This window comes from Mustela nivalis (assembly GCF_964662115.1).
Source record: "Mustela nivalis genome assembly, chromosome: 5".
Taxonomy (NCBI): domain Eukaryota; kingdom Metazoa; phylum Chordata; class Mammalia; order Carnivora; family Mustelidae; genus Mustela; species Mustela nivalis.
Genome location: NC_139024.1, coordinates 58,532,755 through 58,547,600, shown reverse-complemented (window position 1 = coordinate 58,547,600; position 14,846 = coordinate 58,532,755). Strand labels below are relative to the sequence as shown.

Sequence of the window (14,846 nt, the reverse complement as noted above, 5' to 3'; positions counted from 1 at the left end):
GCCAATACCTTCTGAGTAATGTTCAATCCAGTGTTATTTCTAATGAGCCATTGGGTTGTCCCCATTGAAAACCCAGCACATGAGAGGTTAGAAACTTCACTAAGATCCAGAGGCCTAGTTTATAAGATAACAAAATAGATCAGCCTGATATGAACTATGAACAAAAAGCTCTTAAAATAAGGTAATTAATAGTCAGGCATTTGCTCTTTTAAAGGAAGGTAACTCAAGGTGATTTTGAGACTGCTATATTGGTTTGCTAGGGCTGCTACAGCAAAATACCACAGGCTGGGGGTCTTAAGCAATTGAAATGTAATGCCTCATGGTTCTGGGGGCCAGAAGACCAAGATTAAGGTATTAGTAGGATTGGTTTCTTCTGAGGGCCATGAGGGAAGGATCTGTTCCAGGCCTCTCTTTTTGACTTGTAGATGGCTGTCTTCATGTTCAGATGGCATTCATCCTTACATGTGAGGCTGTCTCCAAAAATTCCCTTTTTATAAAGGCAATGGTCATATTTGATTAGGTCCACCCTGATAACTTCATTTTAACTTGGTAAAGACCCTATTTCCAAATACAATCACATTCTAAGGAGAGAAACAGTTCCATCCATAATTCTCTGCTTTCTGTCCCCGAAACTCATGTCCTCATTCATGCAAAATACATCCCCAACAGCTCCAAATGTCTTTCCAACATCAACTCTAAGGTACAAAATCTCATCTTAAATATCACCTAAATCAAGTATGGTTAAGACTTGGGGTATGATTCATCTTGAAGCACAATTGTTTTCCAGTTGTGAACCTCTGAAGCCATACAGAAAGTTATCTGCTCCCAAAACACATTGGTGGGACAGACATAGAATACCCATATCCTTTCCAAAAAGGAGAAATTACAGGGTGTAAAAAAGGGGCCACAGTTCTCAACAAAGTTTGAAACATAGCAGGGAAAATTCTAGATTTAAAGGCTTGAGAATGAGCCTCTTTAGCTGAATGCTCCATCCTCAGGGCTCACCAGAAGGAGGATGTGGCTCTGCCCCTGGGTGGTAGCCCTACCCACAGAAGAGGGTATCCCGTGAACCACCTTAGAAGTCATTTTTCCCTCATTTCATGCTATCTATCTGTCCCTTTCATCCAGGATAACAGTGTTTCTGCTAGTACAAAATTCTCAAAAAACCTTATTGGTTTCCCATGCAATTCACAGGACCCAAGTCATCAGACAAGAAGGTCCCCCACAGATCTTTCCTGGCTTCTGCTGAAATGGTTAATTGGATCCATGAATGATATGCCTAATCTCCTTAGCAAAGGGTTGTCCAGCTGCACCCTTGGCCCTCTTTCACTTTCTGAGGTTCTAAGGTTAGGACTTCAACATATGAATCTGGGGGCAGGGTGTGGGGCAAGACACAATTCTATAACCACTGAAATCATTCTGTACTTAATCTAAGAATTTATTCCAATTCCAGTGTGTCTAACTGGGGTGACCAATCTTATTAAAGTAAAATTTTATACGACCAGAAATGAAAGTGTCCAAAAGTGAAAGGTTAGGTTAAGGACAGGGAAAGCAAGCAAAAGAGAAAGGAGTTTGGAGCCAGGCTTGTGTGACAGAAACCTTCTCCCCCATGCCTATCCAGCTCATGTCCCACACAGACCAACCCAGGCCTACAATGTCCCAGTGCTGCCCTCTGGTTGAGCCCTTCTCCCTGCCTGGCAGAATCACATGTGACTAACTCTCTCAGGGTCAATCAACTCTTCTTCTATGTTCCCAAAAGCACATCCTGCCTCAGCTTTGTGACAGGTTTCTTTCTGCTGTTCGTGTGGAAATTATACCTCGGGTTCTTCCAAATATTATTTACAGCTGTCTAATTTTTTCCCTCTACCTCAAAGCTGCCAAACTAAAGTAGGTGGGGAGCCATTTTTCCTGTCTGGGTCAATGAACACCCCCTGTTCTCCACCCCCACTTTTGAAGATTCCACTATTGCTGCCAAGTCAACCCATCTGCAGGAGAACACTTAGGAAGAAACAGACTTTAAAGAAAAGCAAGCAGTTATTAGTTCCTGAGAGCTTCTCCACAGGAGAGGGAACATGGGACAAAGTTGGGACCCAAGTCATGTGTGTTGTTTGAACAGAATCCACGTTGTGTTTTTCCGCCTTTGCCTTGGTTACCAACAACTAAGGCATCTCTTGGCCTTCTCCCCCTTAACCCTATTCCTCCTCCCTTCAGATGTCCTTACTCTTGAAACCGAAGTTTTCCTTAATATGATTTCTGAGAAGTACTTTGGAAAAAGTGTTACAGATCTCTGCCAGTTCCTCAGTCATAAAAACCAAACCAGAAAGACTGCCTAAGGACACCTGTTCAGAGCATGTTACCTGCCTTCCCCCATTACTATCCTGACTCCACAAAGCAGATACTAGGAGTTGGAACCTGGGGGGAAGGGGAGTCCTTCTTAATATAAGCCTTATGATGATGACCCTCTGGGATTAGGCTTTAAATTTTTTTATATTGTGAAATTCCATATTTTACTCTGCTTTCCCACTAACATAGCCTTCTGAGGCTTTCCTTACATTCACTGTTTATTAACTGATTCATTAAAGATTAAGCTCCAACCATAAGTCAACATTATTTTGGGTGCTAGGGATATTATCAGAAACAAACCAGTTAAGGGTTCTGCCTTCAGAGAGCTTATAACTTACAAAAGAATACCAACAATACTTGCAAAACAGTATTTGGAGTTTTTTTGTTCCAACAAAATTCTCTGAGAATTTGGTTTCAGAGGATGAGTATTTAGTAAAAAGCAAAGGAAAAAGGAAGTGGGAAACATTTATCAGATTTAACTTTAATTCATGAGAATGACTTCAACATTTTCATCTCCAGGAAAATGAAACATCATTAATTCACTATTCACCACAAACAACAGGCAAAGCTCTTGCTGGTCCAGTACATATGAGTCTCTCAGGAGGTGAAACATAGTTCTACCAGGATTGGGTTGAATAGAAGTAGATCTTCTACAAAGATATGGAAATAAATCATTCCTATGCTTAAAAAGCTCTCTATGAGTTTAAAAAAAAAAAACAAAATTCTTGACTTCTGAAAATCTAGAGTTCTTGCCTTGAGAAGAAACACAACTAAAATAAAAATAAATGAGGGCTGTTTGAGACTCATCAGTTGCACACCTCCTGTTGCTAGAAGCTGGTTACAAAGCAGTCTGGTTGGGGTTTCTGTGCAAAACTCCGTGAGTCAGGAACTAACTTGCACCATCACTCCCAGAAGCCATTAAGACTTGGGAGTGTCCTGACTTGGGGGGAAAGGGGGGGGGGACACAGGTCACCGAGGAAGTTCCTGGAGAAAATTGTAAAAGATTTTTCCTTCTGAACTAGGAGAAAAGCGGTGGGTGCAGCAGGGTAGAAAGGAAGAGATGTGGGGATAAGGGAGGGTTTTTTGGAGCAGCCTTGGCAAATCTGCTCACAATTCAATCTGATATTAAAATAAAGTACTTTTGGTACCCCTGGGGATAAAAATGTATGTTTATAAAAAATAAAAAAATAAAAAAAAAAATAAAGTACTTTGCCTGAATTTCTAGGTATGGAAGAAGAGAAAGAGAAGCCTAAATTGGAATGAGATCTAAGTCTAAATGAAAGAGATGGATTGAATCGCCATTGAAGACTGGTTACCCACTGGGCATTGGCAGTACAGGAAAGGAAGCATCCAAGAAAGCAGTGGAATTCATCTCAGCCTTCCTGCCTCCCCCACCCCGGGGTGGGGGGGGCACCTTTATAAAGAAACATATATAAGAATAGAATACAGTTATATCCAAATAACTTGCCCTATTATGTTTTAAAGAATTGTTTCCAAATTCATTATTGATAATAACATCTTTTTTTTCCCCTCTTCTAGTTTTTAAAACTAAAATTGGGCATTGGATTTTAATTTCTGCTGTTGTAATTCCATTTACTTGAGGAAGAATAAAACTCTATTGTGTTTTTTGTTAAGAAATATGTGAAATTCAAAGGGGCAGATGTGGAGAAAGGCATTTGAGTACTGAGTCCTGCAGGTGGCTGGGGAAATGAACCCGGGCCACAGGGCAAATCTGAGGGAAATGGAATGGATTGCTCCCTATTGCAATGATGTCACAGTTGCCTCAAACAGGCAATGTTAGTAATAATTACATCAATTTAGTCAAAACCCTGAGTGTATTTGGATCTCATGATTTAATCTTGTGAAACTTTTCTTATATGCAAACTGAAACTTTAATAAAGACCAAACAACCCCAGTGTGATAACTGCATGGTGTATTAAACATTGGAGTCTCCTTTCTTATTTGTTTCTATTACCTGTTGAGAATGGGTTTACTGAACCTAATTCTTAATTATTTTTTTATTTTAGGAACTGTATCTTTTTGATAAATCTAAAAAGAATATTTTTTAAAAAGCTAATTTATAAAATCTTTGACCGTAATTATTTTAAAATAAGACTAATGCAGAACATGTAGTAGAGAATACATAAAAATAAATCTTAGAAAAATGCGGGATAAATAAATTAAATAACTAATTTTTAAAAAAGAAAAATGCAGGGGAAAAGCTAATCAAAATAAAAGCAGAAATTAAGTAAGACAGCAGAAAAATAACAGAGGAACTGATATATAAGTAAATTGATTGATAAATACAGTATCTCATCTATACAAATAACACTAAAATATGCAAGCAAGAGAGAAACAAATACTTTGCAATATAAGCATAGATGTGAAACAAATTATTTTAATTATAAAAATAAACTTTATATTTCTATGGCAACAAATTCTTAGAACCCAGTGAAATGTGCAATTTTCAAGTAAATGAATTCAATAAGAATTGGAAAGCTATAACAGACTGATATTCATGGAAGACTTCTTTTTAATGTTCAAATAACTATCTCCAAAAAAGGAATTGGGTCCAGAGTGTTTCATGAGCAAATCTTTGAAAACATTCAAGTAACAGCTCACATGTTATTTAAACTATTCCAAGATTACAGAACGATGAAACACTTCCCAAATTATTTATCAAAGTTAATAGAACCCTCAAAACAAAGCCAACGTAGAAAAAAAAATCATTTACTTTAACATAACATAACATAACAACATAAATCCAATACATATAATTTTTCAAAACTTAATAAGGTTTATTCTAAAAATTGAAGGGTGGGTAAATACTAGGGTTTTTATTTAAAAACATTGTCTCAATACTATCATCCCTGCTTATCTGCAGGAGACACAGTCCAGGATCCCCTACTGATGCCTGAAACCCCAGACAGTGTGGAACCATATATGTACTATGTTTTTTCCTATACATATATGCTTATGATAAAATTTAATTTATAAATTAGGCACAAGAGATTTAATAGCAATAATAATAAAATAAAACAATTCCAACAATACACTGTAATAAAAGTTCTGTGAATGTGGTCTCTCTCAAAATATCTTACTGTACTGTTCTTACGCTTCTCATGATGGGTGATGTGAGATGATAAAATGCCTATGGATGACATGAGGTAATGTTAAGGACACTGCCTCTGCAATACAGCATTGGGCTACCATTGACCTTCTGACACTGTGTCAGAAGGAGTATAATGTGCTTCCAGACCGCAGTCAACTGCGGTCAACTGAAACCACGGAAAGTGAGACTTATGAATAGTGAGCACTCAGAGAAGGTGGGGACCAGTGTAAAGGAAAAAAAGAAAAAAGTCATATGATTCTCTCCATTGTTGCTCCAAAGCATCTGATAAATTTTAACAGTTATTTCTGACAATAACGTTAATAATATAGAAGTGCCCCATATCTTGGGAAGGAATAGTCATCTCAAAGACCAAAGGCATTCCCTTTTAAGGTTAAAAAATAATAATAATAAGATATAGATGTCCATGACACTGTTACTATTATTTTTCTGAGGTATTTGAGAATGTTAGGTCTAGCATAGAATAAGTTATATTTCGACCTGGAGTAGAAAGGTTTTATGTTAAAAAAAAAAAAAGTGGGATGTAACTACAGAATCAATATTGGAAAAGAAAAATGAATGCTTTAAGAAAAACCAGAAAAAGAGCAAAGTCACTATTTAAAAGGAAACCATTTCTTCATGTGACCTTCAGGAAAATAAACCTGAAGAAGTAAACCTGAAAGTAAACCTAAACCTTTAGGACTTCCTGGAACAATTCCTCTGGGACCTTGTGACTATTCCTTTCCTCTAGCAAATAAAACTCCCTTTTTGTGCCACCAAAGTGGCAGACAAAGAAGTTAATGTCAGTGGATTTTAGATATAAAGCTGATTCCACTTACATCCATTGGAGAAGTCTAGATTTCTGCATCACTACTCTGTTTCAAATATAATTACGTGTTCAGATTTGGGGTTTGGTTTGGTTTTCTTGTGATGGATCATTTTTGCTTTAGGAACTCCAGCCCCTGAACCCCAGCCCCACATCCTACAGGATGCCCAGGGCTGTCACGGCAAGTGCATGGAATGCACCAAGACACCCCTACCCAGCCTAGGCACCCACTGATCCATCACAGAAACTCTGCTTGCCCTGGAGCAGAATCTATCGGAATGAGTCTACTGACTGCTGTGTAATCACCGAGTGATAAGGAATAAATTATCAGTGATTTCTCCCTTTTGCTTACAAGCTCACTTTCTCCCATCAGTTCTCAGGAGGATGTTCATGATTTACCCTCTTCTCTGTGTATGTATGTAAAGAGAAATCTACCATCTGCAATCTCAGAGCAGAATGTGCTTCCAGCTCCACTCTGGAACATGAAAATTAATAATTAAATAATGCAAAAAAATAAAAATAAATTGTACCAAAGAAGCAGAACAATGAAAATCTTCTCAACTTATTTTACTGAAAATACACCTCAAAATAAACCCAAAAGAGCACCAAATTTCACTTCTTATAGATAAAATACTATCACTATAAATCTATACTATATTAAAGTAATAATTTTCCATGAATATATAATGTATATTTTTCTCTTGATGAACTTTTTTTTTTTTAAGATTTTATTTATTTATTTGACAGAGAGAAATCACAAGTAGATGGAGAGGCAGGCAGAGAGAGAGAGAGGGAAGCAGGCTCCCTGCTGAGCAGAGAGCCCGATCTTGATGAACTTTTTAAAAAGACAAATAAAATGAAAAGATATGCTAAACTCTGAAAAAGAAAATGCTATTCTTAAAGATGTCATTTCTTCCTCCAAATGATTTATAGGTATAACTTCATTCTAAAGTTGCAGACTTTTAAAAATTTAACAGAAAAGTAAACAAGTAAAACAACTGAAAAATCTTGAGAACAAGTAGTTAAAGCCACTCATATCATTAAAATATATTGTAATTATGAGTGTGATAATTAAAATAATGTGGTATGGCTCAAGGATAGAATGAAAAATCAGCAAAATAGAAAGCATGTCCAGAAACTGGTCTTAATTTATACATATAAAGTAGGCAAATAATAAAATGACAGTTTAAGTCAGTAAGAGCATAATAAGTGATTGAATGAATGGGCTACAAGGGATGACTAACTAATTGGTTAAAAAAGAAAAGGCTGCATTCCTCTCTTGAAACACACATAAACAAAAAATACACACACATACAACTTCAGATAGATTAAATGGTGAGACATATAAAAAGGTAGAGGAGAAATATAAGAAAATACAGATAAATATATCCCATATCCTTTAATGATATGGGAAATACACACACACATACACACATATATGTATAATTTTTCTTCAAATTTTTATTTAAATTCTAGTTAGCTAATATATAGTGTAATACTGGTTTCAGGGATAGAACTTAGTGATTCATCACTTACATATAAACCTAGTGCTCATAACAAGTGCCCTTTTTCCTACCCATCACCCATTCACGCATCTCTCACCCATCTCCTTCCATTAACCCTCAGTTTGTTCTCTATAGTTAAGAAACTCTTATGGTGTATTTCTCTCTCTTTATTTCCCTTCCTCTATGTTCATCTGTTTTGTATGTTCCATGTAGAAGTGAAGTCATATGGTATTTGTCTTTCTCTGACTGACTTATTTCACATAGCATAATACACTCTAACTCCAACAATGTTGTTGCAAATGGTAAGATTCATTCTTTTTGGTGGCTGAGTAATATTCCACTTTATAGATACACTGCATCTTTATCCATTCATCAGTCTATGGAAATTTGGGCTCTTTCCATAATTTAGCCATACTGTTAATAATGTTTTGGTAAAAACTGAGGTGCATGTGTCCCTTCAAATCAACGTTTCTGTGTTAAGTACATAAATATTACATATAAAAAATATTTAGAAATTGAACATTATATACAGCTGACCGTTGAACACCCTGGGTTTGAACTACATGGGTCCACTTTTATGTAGGTTTTCTTCAATAAACACAATCGTGTATATAAATGTATTTTCTCTTCCTTATGATTTTCTTAGAACATTTTCTTTTCTCTTAGCTTACGTTATTATAAGAATACAGTACATAATGCATGCAAAATATGTGTTACTTGACTGTTTATGTTTTCAGTAAGGCTTCCAGTCAACAGCAGGCTATTTATAGTGAAGTTTTGGGGGAGTCAAAAGTTTTGCATGGATTTTTCACTGTGTGAGGGGTCAGCACCCCAGCTCCAACATTTTTTAAGTGTCAATTCTATAATATATATGAGGAAATGGAATATAATATATTTTAGGAAATTGAATGTAATACATAATATATATGAGAAAGTAGAATGTAATATATATTAAGAAATTGAATCTATGGGTCTGGTAGCTGATATACTGTGAAGTTATTGAGAGAAAACCATCTAAGATGTGTTTAAGCAATGATAGTAACATTTCACAAATAAGAAACCTGGAGGAGAACTAGACTGGGATAGGGTTTGATAATGAACTTGGCTTTGGATTTTCTTATGTGTAGATCAAGGGCTATTTCAATGAAATTGTAGGGGCAGAATCTAGATTCCAAAGAATTGAGGAGTTATTGGTGTTAGTGAATGTTAAATCAGTAGAGATAGCAGTTACAGATTACCATTTAAAAAAACTATACTTGGGGTGCCTGGGTGGCTCAGTGGGTTAAAGCTTCTGCCTTCGGCTCAGGTCATGATCCCAGGGTCCTGGGATCGAGCCCCACGTGGGGCTCTCTGCTCAGCAGGGAGCCTGTTTCCCCCTCTCTCTCTGCCTGCCTCTCTGCCTACTTGTGAACTCTGTCAAATAAATAAATAAAATCTTAAAAAATAAATAAAATAAAAAACTATACTTACACAGTAGAAACACGCTCCACAGACAATGTGAACCATGTAGATACTGTTGGCTCACAACTATTCCGGATTAGCCTTAGAAGAGAACACCTCCCCCACTTTACAGGAAAGAAGGAGAAAGAGACAAATGTCCTCCAATGTATGTTTTCCAGACAAAAGACAAAGTTTATGGATGTGCTTCTGATGGCTTTAATGGTTGTAATTTTTCCCTCAAAGCATTGCCTGAAGAGAGAGAGCGCAGAAGATGAGGTTGAAGCTTGTAATTTATCCTGAGAAGAGTGGCACAGACTGTGAAAACATAGAAGGCTTTCTAGCCCACACTGAGGGCCCTGGAGAGGGTTGAAGATCACTAATTTATCTTGATAGTAACAAAGCTTATTGTGGGATTTCCCCGAGAAACCTCAACAGGCCAGACAGAGCAAAGAAGTGGAAAATTTGGTTTACAAGTATAGGTGTTACAAAAGGACAAGAGGTGAGTGTCAGGGCATTGGCAAGAGCTATTGGAAGGATGAGTCATGGGGTCTAGAAGGAACAGAAGAGGAAAGATAGAGGATGGACACGGACAGTATAAAAGGGACCGGAAATTGGTAACCTCAATAAAATTGGGGGAAAAAATGTGTTAAGGAAATGAAGGCAATAAAGAGAAAGGAAGTCACAATCAGAGACTGTTGAAGTTTTAGAGGGGCATGAAATCATACTATTTCTTGCTTTTTTAGTGAGTATAATGTAGTAGTAACCCCAAAAGATGTGCACATCCTAATCACCAGAGCCTTTGAACATGTTACCTTTTGTGGCAAAACAGACTCTGAGGTGTGATTAAGTTAAGGATTTTGAGATGTGGGTTACCCTGAATTACCCAGTGCACTGACTATAATTACAATGCCCTTACACGTTGGAGGGAGGAGGTCACAGTGAGAGGAAGAAATGTCACAATTTCTTCTGGAGTGAGGAAGGGCAAAGATTGCAGAAACTCAAACAGCCAAAGAAATGGATTCTGCCCCTAGAGGCTCAAAAAGAATACTACCCTGTTAACACCTTGACGTGAGGATTTCTGACCTCCAGAGTTATTAGGTAATAAATGTGCCACTGAGTGTGTGGTACTATTTTTACAACGTAATAGGAAACTAATATATGTGTTGTCATTAAGCATTTTTAGATATTTATATGGGTTATTTTGCATTTTTCTAAAAAAAACCCCACACACCCAGATTAATAGCTACGATACCCAAAATTCATATTTGTGACTCTCTAATAATTGAGTGACCAACACTTGTCCCTCACCAAGCCAAACCAATTATCCAATGCTGACAAGCCAGTCAAAGTCATTCAAACTCATCTGATTTATTGAAATGAAAGTGCTGAAGAGGACTGAAGAAGTCCCCATGAAAACACTCAAAGATATTTGGACACTTTCATACCTACTCATCAGCTGAGCAATGAAAATTTTTGAGACAGATGACCCTGATTTCAAGTACCATTCAAAGGATTTGGGAGTAATAAAATGCCTAGGCTTGCTACAGGGAGATTTGCCAGGAAGAGAGGTAGACAACTTATGGCTGAGCTCTATTGAAAAACTACACTTTTAAAACCTCAGTCAAATCAATCCATGCAGTAAAATTCTCTCAAGGGAATTTTGCAAGCGTGTTAATATCAGGCACAATATGAAAGCTTTTTTTAAAATGCTGTCTCTGGTTTGACATACATGCATAAGCACTATGATATGTTTGATAGAGTAGTCTCAGTATAGATACATGCAAAATGAAATTCATTTATTTTCAAGCAACACTAAATATTCTGGATCCCCAAAACTACACTCTTCCTCAAGATGTCTGCCTAGGCCAGACATCTTATTTCTTCACCTCATTCAAGTTTAGTATTTGATCCTGTGATTTGTGAAACCCAAACTGTCAAAACTCCCCCTCCCTCTCTGTTTGCCCTGTGCTTGGAAAAGAGGAGGGATGATCTCTGCTTACACAGCAAGTGACATCAGAGCTGGCGAGTCCCTTCTCTGTCTCCCAGCCCAACACCAAGGGGCTGGAATCAAGTGTTGGAGTGGGGATGAAATTGTCAGCTCATTAGGCCGCTCCACGGGGCCCACCCTTGCACAGTTCCCTTGTCCTCTTCTTCCCTATTATGAAGGCAATACCTAATCCACCCAAAAGTCTTTGCTTCTGGCAAGGCCAAGCTACCTTTCATGGCAAGCACTCATCAGTCCTTGCCAAGCCAAGGGTGGGAACACAGGCTGCCCTGGGGCATGCTCTCTTGAAGTTCCATCAACAACACCAAATGCTCTGTCAGTTCAGCACACACAAAACTACCCCCCATCCCCACAGTTCTTACTGGGGGTAGAGGGAACTTGGGAAACACAGATTTCAACACAAGAGGGTGGAACCAATAGAAACTTCCCTGCTCCCTGCCTCCCAAGGCTCTCCACCAAGGAAAGAGGAGGGAGAAGGTATTGTTAATACTTCAAGAACCTTCCTTCAAAGATTTAATATCCTTCCCTGCTCTGTGTCCTTTACTCTATAAAGACCAAAGGAGTGGGGTTTAAGAAACTGGTTCTGCTGGATGCCTTCTGTTAGCAAATCTCACAGTGTGGGACTGGCATTCCTCTGAACTTAAAAGGTGAGACACTTGGCAAGTTTTATCCTGAACCATATACTCTAGTTGGCAGTTTCAGGGAAGCACAAACGTCCCTCATCATCCCTTTACCACTATTTCTATATATTTACAGTCATTATTAATTTTGGAATTTTTTATATTACAAAGCGGTTTTCCAAAAACAGATCCCCAATAACATGCCTCCAAGAAATGAGTTTTCCATTTGAACCGGCTCAGCTTGAGACTATAATCTTGGCACTAGTTAAGTTATAATTCAGGAGGTCAGTATATCAATTTCAACCGTCCAGCTGAAATTCTGGGCTAAAAGTTTCTGAGAACTAAGGGTAGAAAAGATAAGGGAGGAAAGCCCCAGAATAAATAGAGGTTGCATTTGTGAGAGAAGCTAGCAATCTGCAGCATTCATTCTGCACTCAGAGTGGAATACTCAAAGCTGAAAGAAAATATATTGTGTCTGGAGAATTTCTGCTTCCTGCCATGAAGAAGCGATAGAATCTGGAATGATCTCCCCCATAACTGTAAACTAGAAATGATTGGTAACATACAATAAAAACACTCATTTTCAGACACTTGTCAACAGAGCTGCATAGAACTAAGATCCCTGAAGAAAGAAAAATAAACAAGGTATGCCCTATGATCACCCTGGCTCTCTGCCCAGAGGCAATTTCCAGACCCTCACCCTAGGAAGGGAATCCCAAACAAAGTCCAGTGGCCTCACTGAGTTAAAGAGCCCAAAGTTCAGGGAGACCGAGGTGACTAAAGTTTGTGGAGCAGAGCACTGGACACAAGGGAGTTATGAAGTGAAGGAGCTCCAGAAATCTGCAAGGAATCCCCTCAGTCTGGCTGAATATCAATCTTCACATGAATATATTTGGGGGAAAGAACAATTACTGAGGGGCCATACTCTGGATGAATCCAAGAGTTCACATAAGACCAGGAATAATTCATGTCCCCACTTAGCCAGAGTGAAGAGACTTCATTGAATAGAGACAGCATTCAGAAGGGTCAAGTGATAGTCACACTTTTTGAGTAAAGGTTACTCAAGACCCACTCTTTAAAAGCTTTAATAGAAGCTTCAGAATTATTAAACTGATCCTCAGAAATTTAACCGCCTGCCAAAATAAAGCACAATAATCTTTAAGGAAGAGAAAAAAATCCGATACTCAAGACAAAAGTTATCATGCCTGACTTCCAATCAAAATTTCCAGACATGTTAAGATGCAGGAGAACTTGACCTTCAAATAGGGGGAAAGTCCATCAACAGAAACAGACTCAGAATTGATAGACGAAATTAGTAGACAATGACACTAAAACAACAATTACGCTCCATATGTCAAGCAGGCAGAGGGAAAATTAACAGGAGTGGAAAACCAATTAAAGGTATAAAAAATGCAAATAAAAATTTTAGATATGAAAAATACACTGAATGGAATTAAAAGAAGATTAGAGACTATGGAGGGAAAAGGATCAACAAATGTGAAGAGATTGCAATAGAAATGATCGAAACAGAAGCACTGGGAAAAAAAGACTAAAAAAAAAAGAAAAGAAAAGGATACAACCTCAGTAATCTATAGAATAATATATATGTAATTGGAGCCCTATGGAAAAAAAGGAAGAAAGAGGGAGAGGCAGAAAATAATATTTGAATAAATGACAGAAAAATTTCACCTGATATCCAGTATTAATTGCTCTTAGACTCAAGCAAGCAGGGGCCTTGCTCTGGGCTTTTATATCCCAGAGAGCAACTTCAGAATGCCCTCCTCAAGATATTCTAAATCTCCGTCTGGTGACTGGAATCAGTTGAAACTAGCAACAGTAAGATGCCTTGAGATTAGACAGGTACCTCTTGGTCCTGGTCCCAGATTCTCCCTTCTCAGACCCTCTACTCCACCTATTATCAACCATATGCCCCAGTTCACTCAGGGATTCATACCTATGGAGTCAACGCAGGACCCCATAGCAAGGTTTTAGTTCCAGAGATGCCTTGCAAGGAGATTACTCCCTCTGGCTGGAATAATATTGTTTTTGTGGGGTCATGAAAGATTGGGCCTCCAGAATGGTACTGACATGTTGATTTTAAGTAACTCTCACTCATGTTGGACATGTAGCAAGTTTAGGTTTCCCGGCTACTAAGAGTTTACTGCCAACCCTTGGTACATATTTGGACCTAGGCCCCAATGTTTACATGTCTACTTCTGACTACAGTGCCACCCACGATCACAGCACCTGCAGGCAGCAGGTGTCTTTCACCCCTGGTGGTGAGAATGCTTTACCCGATGCACTTCCTACATCCTGGTTGATTGCCCAAGCCACTCTGTAAGCTCCACAGATATGTCAGCTGTCCTCTGGAAGTGGTTATGCCTGTCTCCTCCAAGGGCTTTTGAGATCTTTGCTCTGCAATACCCATTGCCCTTCAGATTGATGTTCTCTCTTGACTCTGACTGGTTATCTTATTCCAGGATGGCTTTAAGTCACACCAGATGACAGGTGGACATTTCATGTACAAATGGCACTGCCCCTCTTACTTCACTTGTAGACTCCCTTTAGTCCTCTTCCCAACAGTGGCAATGTATGGAATGCAAAAAAGTGGTCAATGTTAAGAAGATCACGTTCTAGAAATGCACCTATTAGAGCCTAAAACTTCTACATTTGTGCTATAAAGTACCAAACAGTAAATTAAACATGACCAGAAAATGAAATGTCATTCACATTTCCCTGCACATTCTGGGTAAGACCTGCATTTGTGGTCATCATCAACAAAGCCTGGTAATAACTTTCACTGTGTCTCATTGGAAGCCAGTATTCTTGGAGGGGGGGGGGGTGCAGGCAGATGGGTGATGTGGCATCATGAGTAATGACATAATCAACATCAAGTAAATGACAGTACAGAATTATAGGTGTATGATGATCTGTGCTGTTTCGATATAAATAGGTTCTGGCTTTGTGAGTAATAAGAGCATTTCTCTAGATGGGAGAT

General features: G+C 38.3%; 1 protein-coding gene across 5 annotated transcripts in view; it reads left to right on the top strand.

Moving 5' to 3' along the window:
- Positions 1–14,846, top strand: part of AIG1 (androgen induced 1) — a 481,448-nt gene that overhangs the window by 260,239 nt on the left and 206,363 nt on the right. For 4 of the 5 annotated variants that reach the window (XM_082730806.1, XM_082730810.1, XM_082730811.1 and 1 more), the window contains one exon: positions 3,569–4,284. The exons of the other annotated variant lie outside the window; for it this stretch is intronic. In XM_082730806.1, coding sequence (XP_082586932.1) covers positions 3,569–3,596 — 28 coding nt within the window. In that variant the 3' untranslated portion in view covers positions 3,597–4,284. Of the gene's footprint in view, positions 1–3,568; positions 4,285–14,846 lie in introns of those variants that run through there. 5 annotated transcript variants of the gene reach the window in all.